Source organism: Branchiostoma lanceolatum, chromosome 12 (assembly GCF_035083965.1).
Source record: "Branchiostoma lanceolatum isolate klBraLanc5 chromosome 12, klBraLanc5.hap2, whole genome shotgun sequence".
Lineage (NCBI taxonomy): Eukaryota > Metazoa > Chordata > Leptocardii > Amphioxiformes > Branchiostomatidae > Branchiostoma > Branchiostoma lanceolatum.
In genome coordinates, this window is record NC_089733.1 from 10,407,834 (window position 1) to 10,425,817 (window position 17,984).

Genomic DNA, 17,984 nt, shown 5'->3' on the forward strand with positions numbered 1-17,984 from the left:
AAAGCATGAAGTACTTTATTTATTAGTTACAGCAAGCCGAGCAAGGACATTATCCTTGGTTACAGGTTTTCTCTTTGCTACTGTGTTTTGCCGGCTCCCATTTTTTCTCCAGTATCGGCTTGCGTCTGGTGGTGAGTCTATTGTCATGTACCCAGTCTGCCACCCCTGGACGGCTTGTCGGACAACGGAACTCTATTATCTACACATGACCCTACGTGACCCTTTGTCCAACCTTTTCATTACAATTTACATCGCCAAGTGGTCTTTCCTCTTTTTAGAGCTTAACCTCCTTGATCTTTTTACTCTCAGTGTCCTTGGTCAGATCAACCCACAAAAAAACGATAATGTTCTATCTCAACCAACAGTCACAGAGACGTAGTTTTCAAGAATAACTGTGATAAAGATTCTTAGTGAATTACGACTGGTTTTCAGTTTATACTGGTGTTGTTGATTTTTTAAAACTTACAGCAAAATGATTTGCAAGAGTTTGGCCGACCCCTCCCTAGTTTGAATGGCCCATTCCAACAGACCCGGTGATTTTGTAGTTTCGAAATTTAACTACAAATCGAAAAGACACGTGTTTTTTTTACAAGCTACATAAAAAATATTAGAATTATTAATTTCTAGTCACTGAAGTTGTTGACTTTTAAAAATACATGACAATAATTTGCAAGAGGTTGACCAGCCCCTCCCTAGTTCGAATGGCACAGCCCAGCCGCGGTGTCTCTTGGGAGATTTTGATCGCACGACCCGATGTTCAGTTGTAGTAGAGTCGGCGTGACCAGAACACACACATGTACAACACCGCCTCACAGCGCTCCGTCCACAACATGGAGCTAGCCATGACGGGGCCTACACCCTCCCGACACATCGGCTGCGGCTCCCTCCGTCTCGTCATCTTCGAGATTGTCCAGTGGGTGACGCTGTTTATCCCGACTATCCTCACCGCACATCAGCTCGTGCAGAACCTCGGGACCAGGGAGGGGACCCTCCCGAGACTTTACGGCGCGCCCATCGCTACCTTCTGGTGGATTTTCGGCTGCGCCGCGATCGGAGTTTCGCTGTTCGTCTACTTCCCTACGAAATACATGGTGCACAGGAGAATGGACCCAAGGAAACAGAAGTGGTAAGGAACATTTGTTTTGTTGTGAGTCTCGAACAGACATCGTCCCAGTTCTAAGACTGGTAAACTTACCATCGGGAGCTACCCTATGTTGCCCGCCCGCCCAGGTCTGTTATCGCACGCCGGTTAATATTTTACGGTGTTGGTTTCAATGGGACGGTAATACATGTAATCAGAAAGGCCGATTTGAAAATCATGATTGTCAGACGGTCAGAAAAAGTCATACGCCAGTAGGACTGGGGCTTGTAAAACATCTCTTTAGACCGGTCTCCTGTCAAAGACTCGGGAGCTATAATAACTTTGGATTCCAGGCTAGTACAGTCTGGGCTGGGTAAATGGCTAAAACTGGGTGTATGATTTGCTATTGGAATTAGCCGACAGCCAGCTAAACTTTTGGAAATAGTTTGCCTGTTGTTTATTTGTCCCCGATAAGAGTTGGATGTAGTGTGTATTATCCTCCGTGCTCTCACAAATGGACGTGCGAGGAAAGGCACATGTATATTTATGTTGGCTCGGTATTTTGCCATGTCGTTCAGCCTTGGTGCCATTATGGTTACTTTTCCATTTATGCGCTGACCCCGTTTTACTAGCAAGAGTTGTCCGAACGTTCGCGTTTCTGTCCACATATGTGAGGCTGCAATTTCGCAATGACAGTTCCTAAAGGTGCCATACTTTCAAAATTTGTGAAAGTTGTCTAAAAGGCAAGCCTTTCTGTCGACACGGCTGTCAAACGTGCTATTACACACACAGTACCAACAAAACTACAGCAACGTGCTAGACATTGATAATTTCTGTTGTAACAATATCCAAATTTCGTGGCTTCCGAACCGTTGGAGTCGTGTGGTGGCGATGACAAGGGCACAAAGCAAAAACCGACCCTGAAGATTTGTCATTCGATAAATCACCGCCTCTCTGGAAAGGAACACTAACTCGGCAATTTTCGGCAAATTACAGACCGACTAATGCTAGGTTTGACCGGATTTGCCTTCCTTCTTTTTAGAATACATTGTGTGACAGTAGTGTTAGTGGGACAAAAGTACGGTACAGCTTTCGGTGTAACAACTTTGACCTAAGTTGCGGGCATGTCTGCATTTTAAACCATCCACTCATTCGGTAATTTTTGGCAAATTACAGGCCGACTAATACTAACTTTGACCGGGACCGGAGTTGCCTTTATTCTCGTACAAATATACTATATGACAACAGCGTTAGATCTAGTAGGACAGTAGGATTGTTAAAATATTCGATTTGAAAAGTTACAGACATGTCCGTATTTTTAACCATCTACATAATTTGGTCAAGTTTCGGCCAAAAAAATTTATTGCAGACCGGCTAATACTAGGTTCGGCCTTTGACTGAAAAACTACTGGAGGACAAAAAAGGTAGAGTTACTTTTACTTTTAGGCTTGACATTCGTTAGGGACATGTCTGTTTTTTGACGCAGCTAAATTACGAGCGAGGTCTGCATTTTAAACGGGTGGCTGGTGACCGACGTGACCCCGAATTTCTGGCCTGTCCGTCAAAGTGGCGGCGGTAGTCGGCTGGCCACATGTTGGAGGGTTGACAAGTGGTGGGAAAACAGTTCGCGGTTGGAGAGTACTCCAAATACGGGAGAACGCGAGACTCGACGGCGACATGGTGTCTTCTGTACTGTCACATCGAGAGTAGAGTAGAAACATTGGCCAGGAAGTAACTGTGTCATATGACCACAGAACGCTGGACCATCCACATAACTAATCTCCAAGTAGATCTATAGGTTGCTTAAGACCGTATCAAACTGGCAGAGGAAGTACGTTTTGCTATACAAGCTCCTTCTTCCAGTTGGATACGGTCTTTGCAATCCACTGGGCCTGCTTGGAGACTACCACATAACCCCATTTCTAACGGTTGGTTGAAGAAGAGGCAGATAAGGAGCGGTACCGGTCTAAACTGGAAGAACGTCCTACGGACGCCTACCTGACCGTAAACTCTACTCTACTCATAGGTTTACGATAGAGAAAACGAGTGCCTTCTTAATCTTGGGAGTTTGGCCTTTTTGAGGGCTTCTTGTTCTCGGTTTCTTGTGAACTTACTATAACTGATGATGTGCCATCAGAAAAAAACAAAAACATCACAAGCCCGAAAAAAGCCCGACTCGCAGAGCCTGGTACTACTGAAAATCCAGCTGTCTTGGTAAAGAAAACGTTTGTTATAGATACAGTACTTGTCAACGGTCGGTTCTGTCATCGTGAATATCCTAGGAACAAAACAAATCGCTCCATGACTGTAAACAGCGAGACAGACTACATTAGAGCACGTGGTATGTCCCAGCTCCTGTATGCAAACTTGTCGTACAACTCGTTCTGTGCGGCCTGTACAAAGAGAGAAGAACACGTATTGTGCGGATTGAGTTGTGAGATACAAGTCCCAAACAATCTGACGGTTTATACAGCTGCCTTTGTGATTTACCGTGTTGAATATTCATAACTAGCGTCTTGTTGCCAGGCTGGACTGCAGTTTTGGCCAGGACGGTAAAGTTTGTTTTTCTTTCCTTTTTACTTGTGTCAACCCGTCACGTTTCAAAATTCACAAGAGGAAATGTTGGAAATTGGTAGGAAACTTGACAAAATCTGACATAATAGTTAGCTGGCCAGAGGACAAAATGACTATTAGCTCACCGTTACTCACAGCCACTCTATTTAGACAATGTCTACTATGATTTAGCAAACAAGGGAACAGAGATGAGTACAAGTAAGGAGGTTTGGTTTTGAACCTCCCTGGTACAAGACAAATGTTTAAAACCCTTGAGACAAAAGTAACCTTCAGTGAGTAATTTATCTTGTCAGTTCTCTCGAGTGTCGACTGGCCCAGCCCGACCCTTCGCCTTGGATTTCTGTCCTTCGCCGCTATGGAATTTGTGTTGATACAAACAGCGTTGGCTCAGTTCGATGCTATTGTTGTACAGTATAATACTGTACACTATATATACACTAAAGATATATACGTATATACAGGTCCAGATATAGATATACTAGTAGATGTATAGAATGAGAAAGTGACATGGTTACACAGATAGAGATACAAATACTTGGACTAAGATATCAAAACAACTTACAGATGTAATGAAAGCTCATCTGTGTTGGTAGTAATCATAATACAATGCTAAACTTTCTTCCAACACTAAGGTATTCACGGATCGAATTTTCGACGACCACTGTCGCCTTCTTCAGGATCAACTTACAGATGTATAAACAGATACGAATATGACACTTACCAGATACAGATACCATCGGAAATAGATAGATTACTTCAGATTTATAGAATATCAGATACAGCTTCGGATGACAAATACACAGGTTCGTACAGCTACAGAAATGACTGTTGTACATAGATGTATAGATACGGGTATACGTAGATCATACATATAAAATGTATGATATAATGATTTACCCGTATCTATACATTCAGTAAATGTACAGACAAACTAGAAATACAATCGGATACAGCCGCAATGTTCCATAGACTGACTGGCAGAGAGGTTTCATCAAGTTGTAATGATCTGGTCGGGTGTTTGGCGGTTCGGTGCTAACGATTTAACGACCGGCTGTGAATAACCGGATAATCCCGCTAACTCATTAATGTGTAAATATAAGAAGCCGTATAATCCCCACTGCTACTTTCCCAGGGCATGTACTTTCCCATGACTCCCAGAACTCTGCACGGCTCCCGAGTATTGTAATCCCTGAACAGATGTCGGGTTCCGAGATCGTTACGTTTTCTGTCCATCCCGATTTCTTCTGAAACTCTAGATGGGAAGGAGGATAGCCACGGTCTCCAACACCAAACACAGTTTGAAACAGTATTTGTAATTTTTAGGGAACGTACTTCTTTTTCGTGGGTTTCCCTTTTTTTTTAAATATCTAATCCAGTCTTTGCTGTTTTTCTTGTACACGTATGATTCGTCCATTGTCGATTAATGTAGGGTTCGCACCGGTGTGCTATGAGTCATGACCAAATTCTTGGGCACATTTGTATTTCTATTTGTATTGCAGTAGGTACAACCACCCTTGGGCAAAACCATAATCATATTTCGGACCATTTTTCGTTGACTACAATACTGTAAATGCAGAAATGTCGTGGTGGGGTGGTTTTATGTTCGCGGTTTTCTCGGTGACTGTAGCGCTACTATTGTTTCCAACGCGAACTCAAAACCACCGTGAACACTCCATTTTCTTCCAACCGCGAAATTAGATCCCAAAGGCAAGTACTTGTTTCAGTATTAAGGGTTCATTCCGTTATCTGTGTAGAAATCAGCGCCTTTGGAGTTAATATAGGTCATCTGTGATCTATTACATCTTTACTTAATATCTACCGAAGCGCCCTCACACCCGATAGACTGTTTCCTATTGCGATAACATCTAATGAGAGTGTTTTCAATCAAACCGATACGGCTGGGGATCTGATATGCAAACTACTGATAACGGGTAGATAACAGATATGCGCATATTTGTGAACCCATGTGGTGTTGTGTCGTAACAAGCCACATATGTATATCACCAAACAGATAATAGTATCCATCTAACCTCTTTGGTTGACGAAAAAAAGGAGAGGAATTTATTCGCCCGATTTGATGTCGAGTTGAGAGTCTGTGTACTTGCTTTGGGTAAAATTATGTTGGTTGACATGGTCAAAATGGGGTCGCTGGTTTTCAGTAGGTGGGCGGTAGAGTATATATTTCCGTACTTGCAAGTCTGTAACTCTAAATATCATGACGTTTTTCTGACAACCAAGTTTTTTCCAACCCACCATCAGCTTGGAGATAGCATGTACACGCGTTATTACCGAAGCCATATGTGCCGATATCACATTTGGCTTCCTTCACGTGTGCTTGCGATCTCTGCAACAGTTTCTCACGGGTATAAAGTGGGGTTAAGGTCGGTTTCTGCGCCCTTCGCGAATCTCCCTTTCCCGAAAGCATCCTGACTCCTGACACTAACCTAGCCTTCTGGTCCCGTTAACCCATTACAGATAACGCGATCCGAATGTCTCGACGTACAAACAATCTGCTTGTCATTTGCGTGACGTCTGTGCGTCCATCTGTGGAGATTAATAGCGACGAAAATACCGAGAAACGCACCCCGAAAACCTGGGGTTATTTTTCATCGCCGTGAGCGGTTCTTATCAAGATCGAAGACAGATGGATTCCTTATGTCGTCTTGAGGTGAGACTCAAGAAACTCAAACCAGACAGATTACGTTTCTCAAGAACTCCCTCTCCTTGACATTTGTTCACCTCAAGGTCACTGTCTGACATTTTAAGGTCACGAGCCGAAATTGAACCATAGCTAGTCACTTTTCACAAAGTTAAACGTGTAAACAAATATGATGACATGGTTTTGCAACTGTTGCTATTTTTCGTTCCCTTATCTATATTTTTGTGTGATGCTCGAACCTTCAGACAGTCGTTCAAGATAGTATCAGGCTATCAGCAGTTAGCCTCTACCAGGCTCCACAGGTCGCTGGAAAAATAGTCGAAATCGCCAAATAAATAGATAACATGCCAGAGGAGTTGGTCCGCCAAAGAAGTTACAGTCTATAGATCGCAAACTGTAACTTCTTTGGCGGACCCCAACTCCTCTGGCATGTTATCCGTATAGTATTTGGCCAGTTTCTACTGTTTTTCCAGCGTCCTGTGGAGCCTGGTAGAGGCTAATCAGCAGTGGCATTTGTCCTGTTTCGTAGCCTGGGTGCCAGACCCCTAATCTCTAAAATCCGATATTTTAGAGATTGAGGGTCTGGCATGATCCAGGATATCTGTTTCGCTGTGAATATACATGTACATACAATGTATAAACACTTCAATCACTCTCAGAAGTTCAGAACCTGATCTGTTTATTTATGTGTAAGAATATGGTGTATACTGTATTTTTGAAGAGCATGAAATGATGACTTATGCTCATGGCCATGCATTGATTACCATGATGTCAAAGCTTTTCTTCTTTTCGTTTTTCTAGAAATGCATTTCCATCTTTTTCTACCCGATTCCGTAGCATCAATCCCTGAGGAGACATAGTTTAATTTGTGCGACCACTTGACCAGGTTACTGTTCAAACACGCGGTTAAATCAATTAACAGACCTGCAAGGCCTCACACACAATCGCCGGGTTTTCCCCGCTGACGGACTGTGGCTCAACTTTTCCGGGTTGGGTTTCCGCTCCGGGATTGTGGGAAAGCCGTTACCATGGCAACAAAACTCCTGTGGCAAGTGCTACTACTCAACTGTCCTTGTTTCATAAACCCCGAATTGCATAATTTGCAAAAAGCCAAGAAAGGTTACAATCTGAGAATAAATAATGGTTTCGACTTGGCGTGAGGGAAATAATAACAATAGAAGGATGAATACCTTTATTGCACACATACATGATACATGTACATGTATACCCGCAGGGTTCAGGACAGGGCACAACAGAAAACGTCACAGTTTACAAATACATATTTACAATGATAAGCTAGCACTACATATCTCTGGCGGCTGGCATTATCGTCCATTTACATTTTCGATTAGAGAAAGAATTAAGTTAATCTGTAAATCGGTTCTGCTAATAAGACTTGAGATACAAATGGAGATAAACAATTGGAACGCAACGTCTGCTCTAAATATAGAGAGACGCTGAACAAATCGTTACAAAAGGACGACCAAAACATCTGCTTGGAATTCTGGCTATAATGAAGACCAAGCAGATGTTGGGAGGTAAGGTCGTGATTTCCCAGCTACCTGGTTTCCGTTACAAACTGTTAGTGTGAATAGTGAGGAAGTTTGCTATTAAAGAAACGGGCAGCTAGTAAAACGTCACGATCTTGCCTCCCAACATCTGCTTGAAGATTTAAGCACATCTGTGCGCAGATGAAGATACTGTACTAACGGCCACACCCGGCCTGTGCTCCTGTCTGTGACCTGTCCAAATAAACGGACCCCTGGCGGTAAATAAACTCTCCGTACTGTTCTAACGGGATCCCCCTGCTGCGGAATAAGTGAATAAAGACATGGGAAAGCTAGCCTGGATGCCAGACCCCAAACTCTGAAATATCTATCGTGTGGGATAGATATTTTGGGGTTTGGCATCTGGGCACATTTTCCCTTGGACTATGGGAAGACAGAATCCAAATCTCCAAACATTTTGTTGGGGGGCAAAATCGTTGCCTTTTCCTAGTAGGCTAGTTGCTCGCTTCCGTTACAGACAACGTAACGATCTTGCCTCCCAACATCTGCTTGGAGATTGAAATAAACCCCGCATCATCTTGTCTGTTCTGAAAATAGACCTCAGAGCTAAGCTACTATTTTCATTGATATGAAAATGTTATCGTTTCAGATTGTTATTTTTTTATCATTGTGTTCTTGAGGGTTGATTGTTCTCAAGAAATATGAGCCGAATAAATTAACTAAGAACACAAAAGATTCAAACGTGTTGTATTGTAGGAAGGAAACATCGCACGAGTGGATTTAATCAATAACTTGAACAAGACACCAGTTCATCCACGTTGACAGACGTAAGATCCTGTTTCAATTATCCCCGAAGTTTTCGCTCATGTGTGTCCGCTGGGAGCTCCGTCTTTTGATTGTTTGCAGACGATTTGTGAGATGCGGGTCCTTTTGTCATTCCTTATCAAGCGTTATTGAATTTCTTTTGAATAAAACTGCGAGTATTTTCCATATAAATGGGATAAGAGCAGATAATGCGGGACAGAAATAGTTTACGGTATTACCTGATTACGTTTTGTGTCCGTTTCCCGTATTTCAGGCGCCCCATGGTTTAAATAAATTACCGTAAATGCATACAAATGGCTATTGTGGGTATATGTGGTATATTGGCAAATATCTTTCATACACTATGATGTTACAACCGTTGAACGTTACAGTATCAAAGCATCAAAGCTGACGAAAAAAGCTCCTCATTATTCCAGCGTTCACACGACAGAGTACGTTCGTGTATCTGTTTTCAGGTTGTTTCACAAGTTTAATCAATCTTCCTGTTTTTTCTCACAACATTGTCTCACCTTTCGTGCACACCAGCCCGAAAAACAATGATTGAATCCGATTGTTTCTGTTTTTTACCTTGTTAAAAATGGAGGTTATTGTTTTCTGTTTGTCTGTGTGTGTCCGTGTTTCCAGATATCATTGGTCGACATAACCCGAGAAGCTATGTATTGATAACCTGGATTGTACTCATATACAGTATCTAGGGTGTAGTCTTGTTTGTAATAAGATTGTGTTGTTTTCCACCTCTCCAGGCGCCCCGCTGTGCTGCTGTATAACGTGTTCTGCGGAGGACCGTGCTTCGCCTTTATTCTACTAGGGACAAAAGTGAGTCGAACGCCTGCAGCTTTCTTCTTTCTTCATAAAATTCTTACCGACTGGAACTCCCTTCGGGAAAGACCACCTGTGTAGGCATAGGGGTGTGTGTGGTCTACTGCCAGGGGATGTATCGTTAACAATCATTAGACTGCCAGACCATCTACTGTGATCTAGGGGTCGTACGAATGGTAAAAGTGCTCCCCAATGGGGTGGATAATTGGGTACTGGGGTTAGATATGGTGGAAGATAGCCCATATAAGTAAATGACATTCACCATCCGTGTATTGGCCCTATATGGATAGTTCAGCTGACTCTCACTAATGGAGGTCTTTCAAACAATAAACGATAAACCTCCCCATAACATAGGCCATCGAGTTTTAAAGAAATAGAAATCGGCCCGAACTTAGTTACAGAAATCGACTGAAATTTAAGCAGATCCACAGGAGTCAGGGCTGAACAAAACAGAACGGTATAAAGCATCCCAAAAAACCTTCTCTTGTGGTGGCCAGTTTCTGCTTTCACAAGGAGGTAGACTAAAGAAATCGCTAAATCGCTACTACTACTACCCCCCCCCCCCCCCCGTAATCACTACTTGGAGGATACCAAGTGTTGCAAAACAGGAGTAAGAAAGAACATCCTTACATCTGCTTGGAGGTTAGCTCTCTTCTACATGTTTCCTACTTTTCCCATCTAACATTAGAAACGAATCATCACCTTCTGACGGGTTAATGTGACGTAACCGGTTTAACAAAGGTCACCGACCTCTCCAACATTCCAAATATGGAGAAGGTCAAGGTCACTCACTTCTCCCAAATGCCAAATATGGAGAAGTTCAATGTCACCAACCGTGGCCTGTCAAAGTCAGGGACACTTACAGTGACTGACAAAAGAGAAGTTTATTAGAGGAAAGGTTCTCGCCCGCAGCCTAATTGAAAGTGACAGAGTCACAATGAGGGATGTAGATTTACGAAGACAGGAATGGAATGTGGGTGGGTAAACATGTTGAGAAGAGACTTGTGGAAGCCTAGCTAAACCTTCTGGTCTTGATGTATTATTTTTGGAGCCAACCAAAACAGAGTCTTTTCTGATCACTGGCAATGAGTGTTTCTTGCTCTCCCCTACTACCCCCTATCCAACTAATTGGTGGGGGGGGGGGGGGTATTTGAGTCCAGATTATCTAATGACACTCACGCTAGCAATGAAGATACGGATCTTGTTTTTCGAATTTCTGTATTTATTTGGAGGGGGTACCGGTGTATTTGCATGTCCACTTATAGCTTCACGATGGCATTTTTCTTATCCTGTGGTTTAGTGTTCAGAAAGCCGAACGGTTAAAACAATAATCTAAACTTTGCCTTGCCAACAACTTTGTTGCGGATAGGATGTTCCAGTGTTCCAACTTACATCTGCTTGGATTGTACGTAGATGTAACGAAGCTGTTCCACCTGACATCTGCTTGGAGATTACGTATTTAGTCCAGATTGTGTTTCATCCTATACATCTGTTGTTAGATTATGTATCTAGCCCTGATTGTATGTTGTTGTAGCGAAGTTGTTTTATCCAAGCGTGCGATGGCTCCCAGCTGGAGAAACAGGTCGGAGTGGTTCCCGCTCTTCCAAACGACCCTCGGCGCTTTTTACCGACCCAAGGCGCTTCGCAGCGACCCGCAAAATGCCCGTAATGCAGTTCCGATGACGGGTAAACGGTCCCAGATTCACTTTAATGTTTGGGGCAGATTCCTGTGCTGTCTGGAGTGAAGAATCAGGTTAAATCTGGGTTACCAAGACTAAACTGTTTTCACCGGCAACGTTTGTTTGTCTGTTTTATCGGTCGGCTGGTTGGTTGGTTGGTTGGTTGGTTGGTTGGTTGGTTGGTTGGTTGGTTGGTTCAAGTTATCGTAAAAAAACTATTTGCTACTTGTAACTTATATGGCCTCCGTCAGTCAGTATTCAGACCATGGTAAAAACAAAAATCCTAATTCACATCAGCTAGTCCTACAGCACGCATCGGCTTTAACAGTCCTGAGCTGACTGGCTTTGTATTTCTTTTGTGTTCGTTCGTTCAACTTTTATGTTGGTAGACCCAGAGCTAAGAAACGTGTGTTAAAACTTTGAGGTAAAAGTTTATCCCTTTTTCTTCCAAAAAGAATAGTCTGATTCGGCCTTTATTTGGTCTAACTATAGTTGATTTCTCTTTGATATCACAGAGCAAGGAGATCTATATAACCTCCTTGTACAGAGAAAACGTCTTGAAACGCCCGACAGTGATTGCTTTCTTTAAAGTGTCTACATCAGCGCCTTTGATCCGGCTTTCGTCGTGAAAAATGAAGTCTCGGCAGAATCGGGCCAGTCAGACGGAAACGATTCCGTCAAGTCAGACGGAAAGTATAATTGTCGTCTGACAGAACCGTCAATCAGTGTGATGTCGGCGGGTTTAAAGGTCAGCTGCCCCGATGACCTCTCCACGGGAAAGTTTACTGCGCAGTCAGCATAATGGGTAGCTCGTGTATCTCCATATCCAAGCAGATGTTAGAGGTGAAAGATCGCATAGGAGGATTCTGAAAATGTCGTGTTTTTACTCACGCGACCAACTCTAGATAGCGAAAAAAAATGACGACACTAGCCTTTTTTGGTCGACCGCTGGCAACGGACAATTTTGGTGATGTAAATGTCTTCAGAATAATCGTTTTCCAACATGTTCTCCTCATTTTTTTTTCAATGGAAAATGTGATATAAACAAACTCACCAAACCAAGGCCCCCTTTTGATATGATAACATCCTGCATAATTGTAATTGTATTTGTCGAACCACTGCGGTTGAAATATACTTAATAAAAAGAATAATTTTTTTTCAGGATCGTAGTCAGAAGCACCACATCAGTTTTCCTAGGCCTCTGCTTTTCTGATTTCTGGGTCTCTGTTGCGTTGACTGTCTGTCAGAAAACGTATGACCCTCCCCACCAACATCTGCTTGGAGATTGTGGCCTATTCCATTGTAACAAAGGGGGTGGTAGGGATTATTTTAAATCCAGCCCCATCCTTATCCGTAGCCAGATGGAGACTTTTGCGTGGGAAACTGAACAGATGCTCCTGTTGGCTCTACCGTGGGAAACGCACAGGCCCCGTATGCAATTTACATGTAGAACAGGCCAGTTAATGGCAATTACGTTTTATTTGTTTCCAATTGCATTTGAATCGAATTTTATTTTTCTCGTTTTGTTGGTGTTCCATTGTCCGAGGGTGAAGAGATTTGATACGATCACGTAGAGGCCCTATGGCACAGGAAATTATACTGCTATCCTGGGACTATGATTATGTACTAGTTGTCTATTGTTGAATTAGAAATACCCATCCTTGCCTACTCTCCCATAACCATGCTGATTTTCGAATTCGAAAAAAAATAGCTTTGGCAAAACTTTGTGGCTTCTGTTGTCTTCTGTATTCAACTTCTTTATTCGTGCGTTCCCCTAAACACCGCTATGGGTTTGTGTTATACGGCTTTCAGCCAATTAGGAAGCTGCCCCAAAAGTCACAAAGGTGGCTTTTCTCAGTTTGGTAGTTGTCACGATCAAGGAGGTCGCTATGATCTCACTTCCAAACAGATGTAAGGATTCGGTATTTTATCCCTATTTTTGTATCGTCGGTACTCTTTTCTTGTAGGGGGGGGGGGCATTAAAATACCATACTACTTCTAGAAATGACTTGCAGTAGAAAACGAAATGTTGCAAAATAGACATAGGACACTGAGAATGAGTCGGATCCTTACATCTGCTTAGGGATTACCTATTATCTACCTGTCTTCCACCTATGGATCCGAGAACAAAGCCTAGTTTGCAGACCTCCCGGGTGGCTCCGTTGAATTTTGGGGGGAGCACTGATTCGCGACTTTCATCATATCGGATCCAGGTTCTTTTGCTGGAAGAATTCCATTGTGCCCGTAAAAGAACCTGGCCCGATATGTTTAAAATCGGGAATCAGCCCCCAAGAAATAAACGCCGGCGCAGCCCAGAAGGCCTGCATAGGAGGCTAGTATCAGGTTGCGTAGTACTTCTCCGTCCTGTTGTGTTGTATGCGAACTATCCTATGTCTGAAAGTACATGTAATTGAAGAGTAGAGTAGAATCATCGGGCATGACTTCTGTAGGAATCAAAACAGGATTCCACTTTGGGTCGCTCTTCAAGTCCAAAGTACAGTACTCCATGTCACCTTGCCTGTACTGTTAATCTTCTCCATTCTTCTGTATTTCATTCGAACTACGCTTTCTCTGAATGTACCCAAAGCCACCGTCTAACCACGTTTGATGGCGAAACTAATCCACTCCGACAAAAGCAATATCTCGTTTCTTAGGCAAAAGATTAAAGCAACCATTGAGCACAGAACTACCGCTTGGTCCCTGTTCCGAGAAAAAGCACCTATTCCAACGCAAACAAAGCCCTCTCCCGCCCATCTCTCCGCAAACCCCGGCAGCTGGCAGGCCTTTGTCCGACCTCCCTCCGACCTTTCACCGCTCTTGTGTTGGTAATAATATCGCCAAACTGACGATTGAAAGCGCCCGTTGTTCCGAGAAGGTTTCCCATTGTCATGCGATTCGTAAGCTCCAATTTAAATGGAGGCATGCCAGAACTCGGGCGCACAAGAAAATCAAGAGAAGTTTCATAATTGCAATCACCCCACGGGGAATTTGTTGTGGATTTTAGCACGTCGCCTTGGTAACGTTGTCTAAACAAACGATCAATGTTGGTATATTTGCGAAATGGGGACGAAAATATGGCTCAAGTACGAAATTTAGTTTCTGCCTTTGTTTACTTTTGCAAGCCAGCCTGAAGCTGCGAGGTCGGGGACTTTCCTTAGGGCGCTCTTTTGTTCAGTTTTCTTTGACTTGAACAGTGCAACCTTGGTGCAACTGTGCAAGCTAAGCATGTAATCTCCAAGCAGATGCAGGGTTCGGCTAGCTTGATATACACGAGTTTTTGTTGCTTCCTCAAGGTGTGGCTTAGCCTCCTTCGCAGACTTCCTAGAACGGCGGCATATATAGGACGGCGGTCACCCCTCGGCTACGCAACTCCCTCGGCTACATAACTCCCTTGTGTGTGTCCCCCCCTCCCCAATATACTGTATATGCCGCCGTTCTAGGAAGTCTGCGAAGGAGGCTAGTGTGGCTCTCCTCAAACAAAGAACCGGCGGCACCTCTGTTTTCATTCCACTTTTTCGTCTGTAGTCATACTAAACGTTGAGGCTCTGCAAAGTTTTTTTTACACGTGGTTTGGTGGCATTTTCTGCGTAGCTACGTCTTTCTAGGGGTGTTTAGGTGGAAATCAAGGAGGCTATATGGTGGAAATGAAGAGAGAAAAACTGCTGAATAAACGTACAAATTGAAGCAAAACTATCATCAATGCGAGGTCTGTGTTACATTATAGATATAATTCTAGATATCATTATGCTGTATCTTGCATGATAGATTTTTAGGTTCTTGCTCAAGATCTCCTCAATCACACGGCCGACTGTAGTATTGCTGTTTCAGTGTTTGTTCTGTCGAATTTCTGTCCTCACTGTTACAAGTGAACTCAGGCCATGTTGTCATTCCCCTCCTATTGTCATGCGAAATGTCGAGCACCTCCTCGGAAATGTAAATCTTCGCAAGAAGAAAGGAAGGGAGCGAAAAAGTGCCACTAAAGCGATAATTGACATAATTACCTAAACGTGTTGTTTTTACACAAACAATGACGAGTTACCGCTGATTTACAAGATAAGGCAGGGGTGGGTTTGATGATGAGGGTTATTAGAGCGAGGTGTGAAGATGTGATAAGCACCTTTGTTCATTAGAAGTCAATTGGGCTGAATAAACACGGTTTGATGGGCGGCATCATCTGTAGATTGCAAATCTGAAGCAAGTGTGCTTAAACTTATTTATTTCTAAATGTTTAGAAGACACTTAGTGAGAACTCGACTTTTCTCGCTCCACACAGGATCACACAGGTGTAAATAGATATGCTTACATTTGAAAAAGATGGAAAAGTCCTTCATAATTCCTCCCCCCCCTTTTTATCTATCATATTTACGGACACACACGCACAAGCCAACTAACTTGGAATGTTCAACTGTATGTAAGATGGCACCCGATGTCAGCAACGCTGCCTGGGTGACCGCTCTCTGTATTGCGTTGTTGCAACTTCAATAAAATGGAATTAAGTCGGAAAATAAACTTCCTGGGGGGGGGGGTAGATTTTTATGTTATGCGATGATTGTAACATACATGTCGCGATTTGACACTAACGATGTTTTTTCTCTCTTGTCCCATCCTCAGATCTTCCGCGAGGCTCGTCTCCAGGAGGATGTAAAGTCCCGGATGTATGACGAGGCGGTGTACTTCGCGGCTCCGGTGATCGTGTTCGGTCTCATCCTAACCGAGTGGTTCTGTAAAGGCCGGGAGGACCTCGCCTCCAACGTGCGCGCTGAAGCCATGATCAACGACTTCCTCACAGTGTACGACATGTTGGAGCTAGTAGCGACGGGAAGGGACACTGAAGTGTACGAATCGTACTGGATCTACGCGGTGTACGGCGTCGCGTTTGTCAGCATGTTCAAGTTCGTGCCAAGAGCGCCATCCATTGACTATTGCCACCTGGCCAAGCCGTACTTGTTGGTGAACTTAGCGTTGCACGAGGTTCCGTACTGCGTGTTGAGGATAGTGCTGATCGCACTGTTCGGACTCAAACAGGGGAAACTTATTTATCCACTCAAGAACTTCTTGGCGATTGTGTTCCGTATGTACCAGTTACACGATCCCACGGACTTCTGACGGACCAAAGAGCACAGAATGCTGATGTAGTACAAAAATGTGGAAACTTTCTAGAAAACTATTTTTCCTTTGACTAATCAACAAAGATGGTTTAAATCAGCAGAAACACTTAAACAGCGCTTCCGATTGCCAACGAAGATTTGTAGGACGAATTTCCAAGAACGACCCGGATTAAATCAATATATAATATTAGTATTGATAAGGATAACAGCGGCCTTGGTGCCATCCTTTACAATTGATAACGGACAGCCTCTAAACAGACTGCTTGGTTTGCTGGAAGAATTGGGAAAATAGCATGAATAGAATCAAATTGATAAATTTGACAAAGAAATAAGCCGGTCAGCGAGTTACTCATCGGCAAAATTATTCAATCTATATGATTATGAGTATATGGCCAATATCTAATATTTTTTCCAGCAACCTAAGGGCTCTTACAGAGACTACAACTCCTCCATCACTTCGCCTTAGCGACGGCATCAAAACAATTTCTTAAGACATCCCTTGACAAGATCTGAGACATTCAAGCTCTTCTGTTGACAGACACAACCAGGCCAAACCCCACAACACAAAACTGCGGCCTGGCAACGTGGTCGGCATATTTCCACACTCCGGGGAAGTCTTTAGTGTCCTCCAGGTCACGATATCAGTGCAGAAAGCCAGGCCCAGTACGTGCTAGTCATCCCCTTTGAGCGGGTTGTACATCGCCGCTGTCGTTTTCGGCATGCCTCCACATTCCACCTTATTAGATCCAGACCTCCTTTCAGCTAGGGTTCACCGACCCTCTCCATATATTACTTTAACCCCTGCTAATTATATCGTAAACACCCGGTAAATGTAGACCTGGATTTGTACGTGAAGAAATCAATTTGGGCTGGCTCGAGTCGTTCATCAGTTGGCGAGGCTCCCGTAGGGGGATCTGGTTACAAAGGGCGTGGGAAAAGGCTTGGAAAGGGGGTTAGGCGGAAAGAAGTTTCTTATCAACGTGAAAGAGGTACAGATAAGAGGGAATTCCCCACATGGCCCGAGGAATTGGTTTGATCGTTTGACTACAATTAAAGTTGACTAAAGCAAGGATCATCTGTAGGGACTGTCCACGAGGTATGGTAGGGAGGGGTTGACGCAAGAATCACCTGTAGGGACAGTCCACGGAGTATGTTGGGGAGGAGTTGTAATAAGCGCTTAGACGATAGGTGATGCTTCGATACGGACGAACTCCTCATAAACAATGGTCTTGCAGAACAAAACCAGTTAGTGAATTTTACAGTGACAATTTTTATCTAAAATTAACAAGAGAAAGTATTTTTTACGGAGAATCCATGTTCTTGATAATCTTCAAGAGGAAAGTATGTCAACACCTGAGAGGAGAAGAGAGGAAACTAGTAAAGAAAAAATAGGTAGATCTGATGTCTTATGTACACCGGAAGGGGGAATGTCTGGCTACTGTTTCTTCGCTCAATGTCACTTTCTATGACGCAATGCAATCTAGGAAGACCATCACTATGACAACGTGCTCTTTTAATTTACAAATTCATAGATTATAAACATTAGAGGCTTTCATTCATTTCTGTAACTGATTGTATTTGTTTAATCTTTCTTGTGTAATTAGTTCAATTGGATATTTTGAGAATTATTTGTTTCATTTTACTAATTCAATCAGGAATATTTTCGAATGGAATGATATAATACCGTGCCAATTGGTCTTAACACATTGATTTAACTATAAATTTTAATGG

General features: G+C 43.2%; 1 protein-coding gene across 1 annotated transcript; it reads left to right on the forward strand.

Annotated features, from left to right (window-relative positions):
- Positions 1 to 740: 740 nt before the first annotated feature.
- Positions 741 to 16,275, forward strand: LOC136446038 (transmembrane protein 236-like). Its single transcript, XM_066444312.1, has 3 exons — positions 741 to 1,126; positions 9,391 to 9,463; positions 15,757 to 16,275. The coding sequence occupies exons 1-3, from the start codon at positions 795 to 797 to the stop codon at positions 16,249 to 16,251; spliced, it is 900 nt and encodes a 299-aa protein (XP_066300409.1). The 5' UTR covers positions 741 to 794; the 3' UTR covers positions 16,252 to 16,275.
- Positions 16,276 to 17,984: the final 1,709 nt, after the last annotated feature.

Bases quoted from the DNA above. Each gene is read 5' to 3' on its own strand.
- LOC136446038 (XM_066444312.1), top strand. From the start codon at position 795: ATGTACAACACCGCCTCACAGCGCTCCGTCCACAACATGGAGCTAGCC. The intron at 1,127-9,390 runs GTAAGGAACATT...CCACCTCTCCAG, and splicing joins GACCCAAGGAAACAGAAGTG to GCGCCCCGCTGTGCTGCTGT. The intron at 9,464-15,756 runs GTGAGTCGAACG...TCCCATCCTCAG, and splicing joins TTATTCTACTAGGGACAAAA to ATCTTCCGCGAGGCTCGTCT.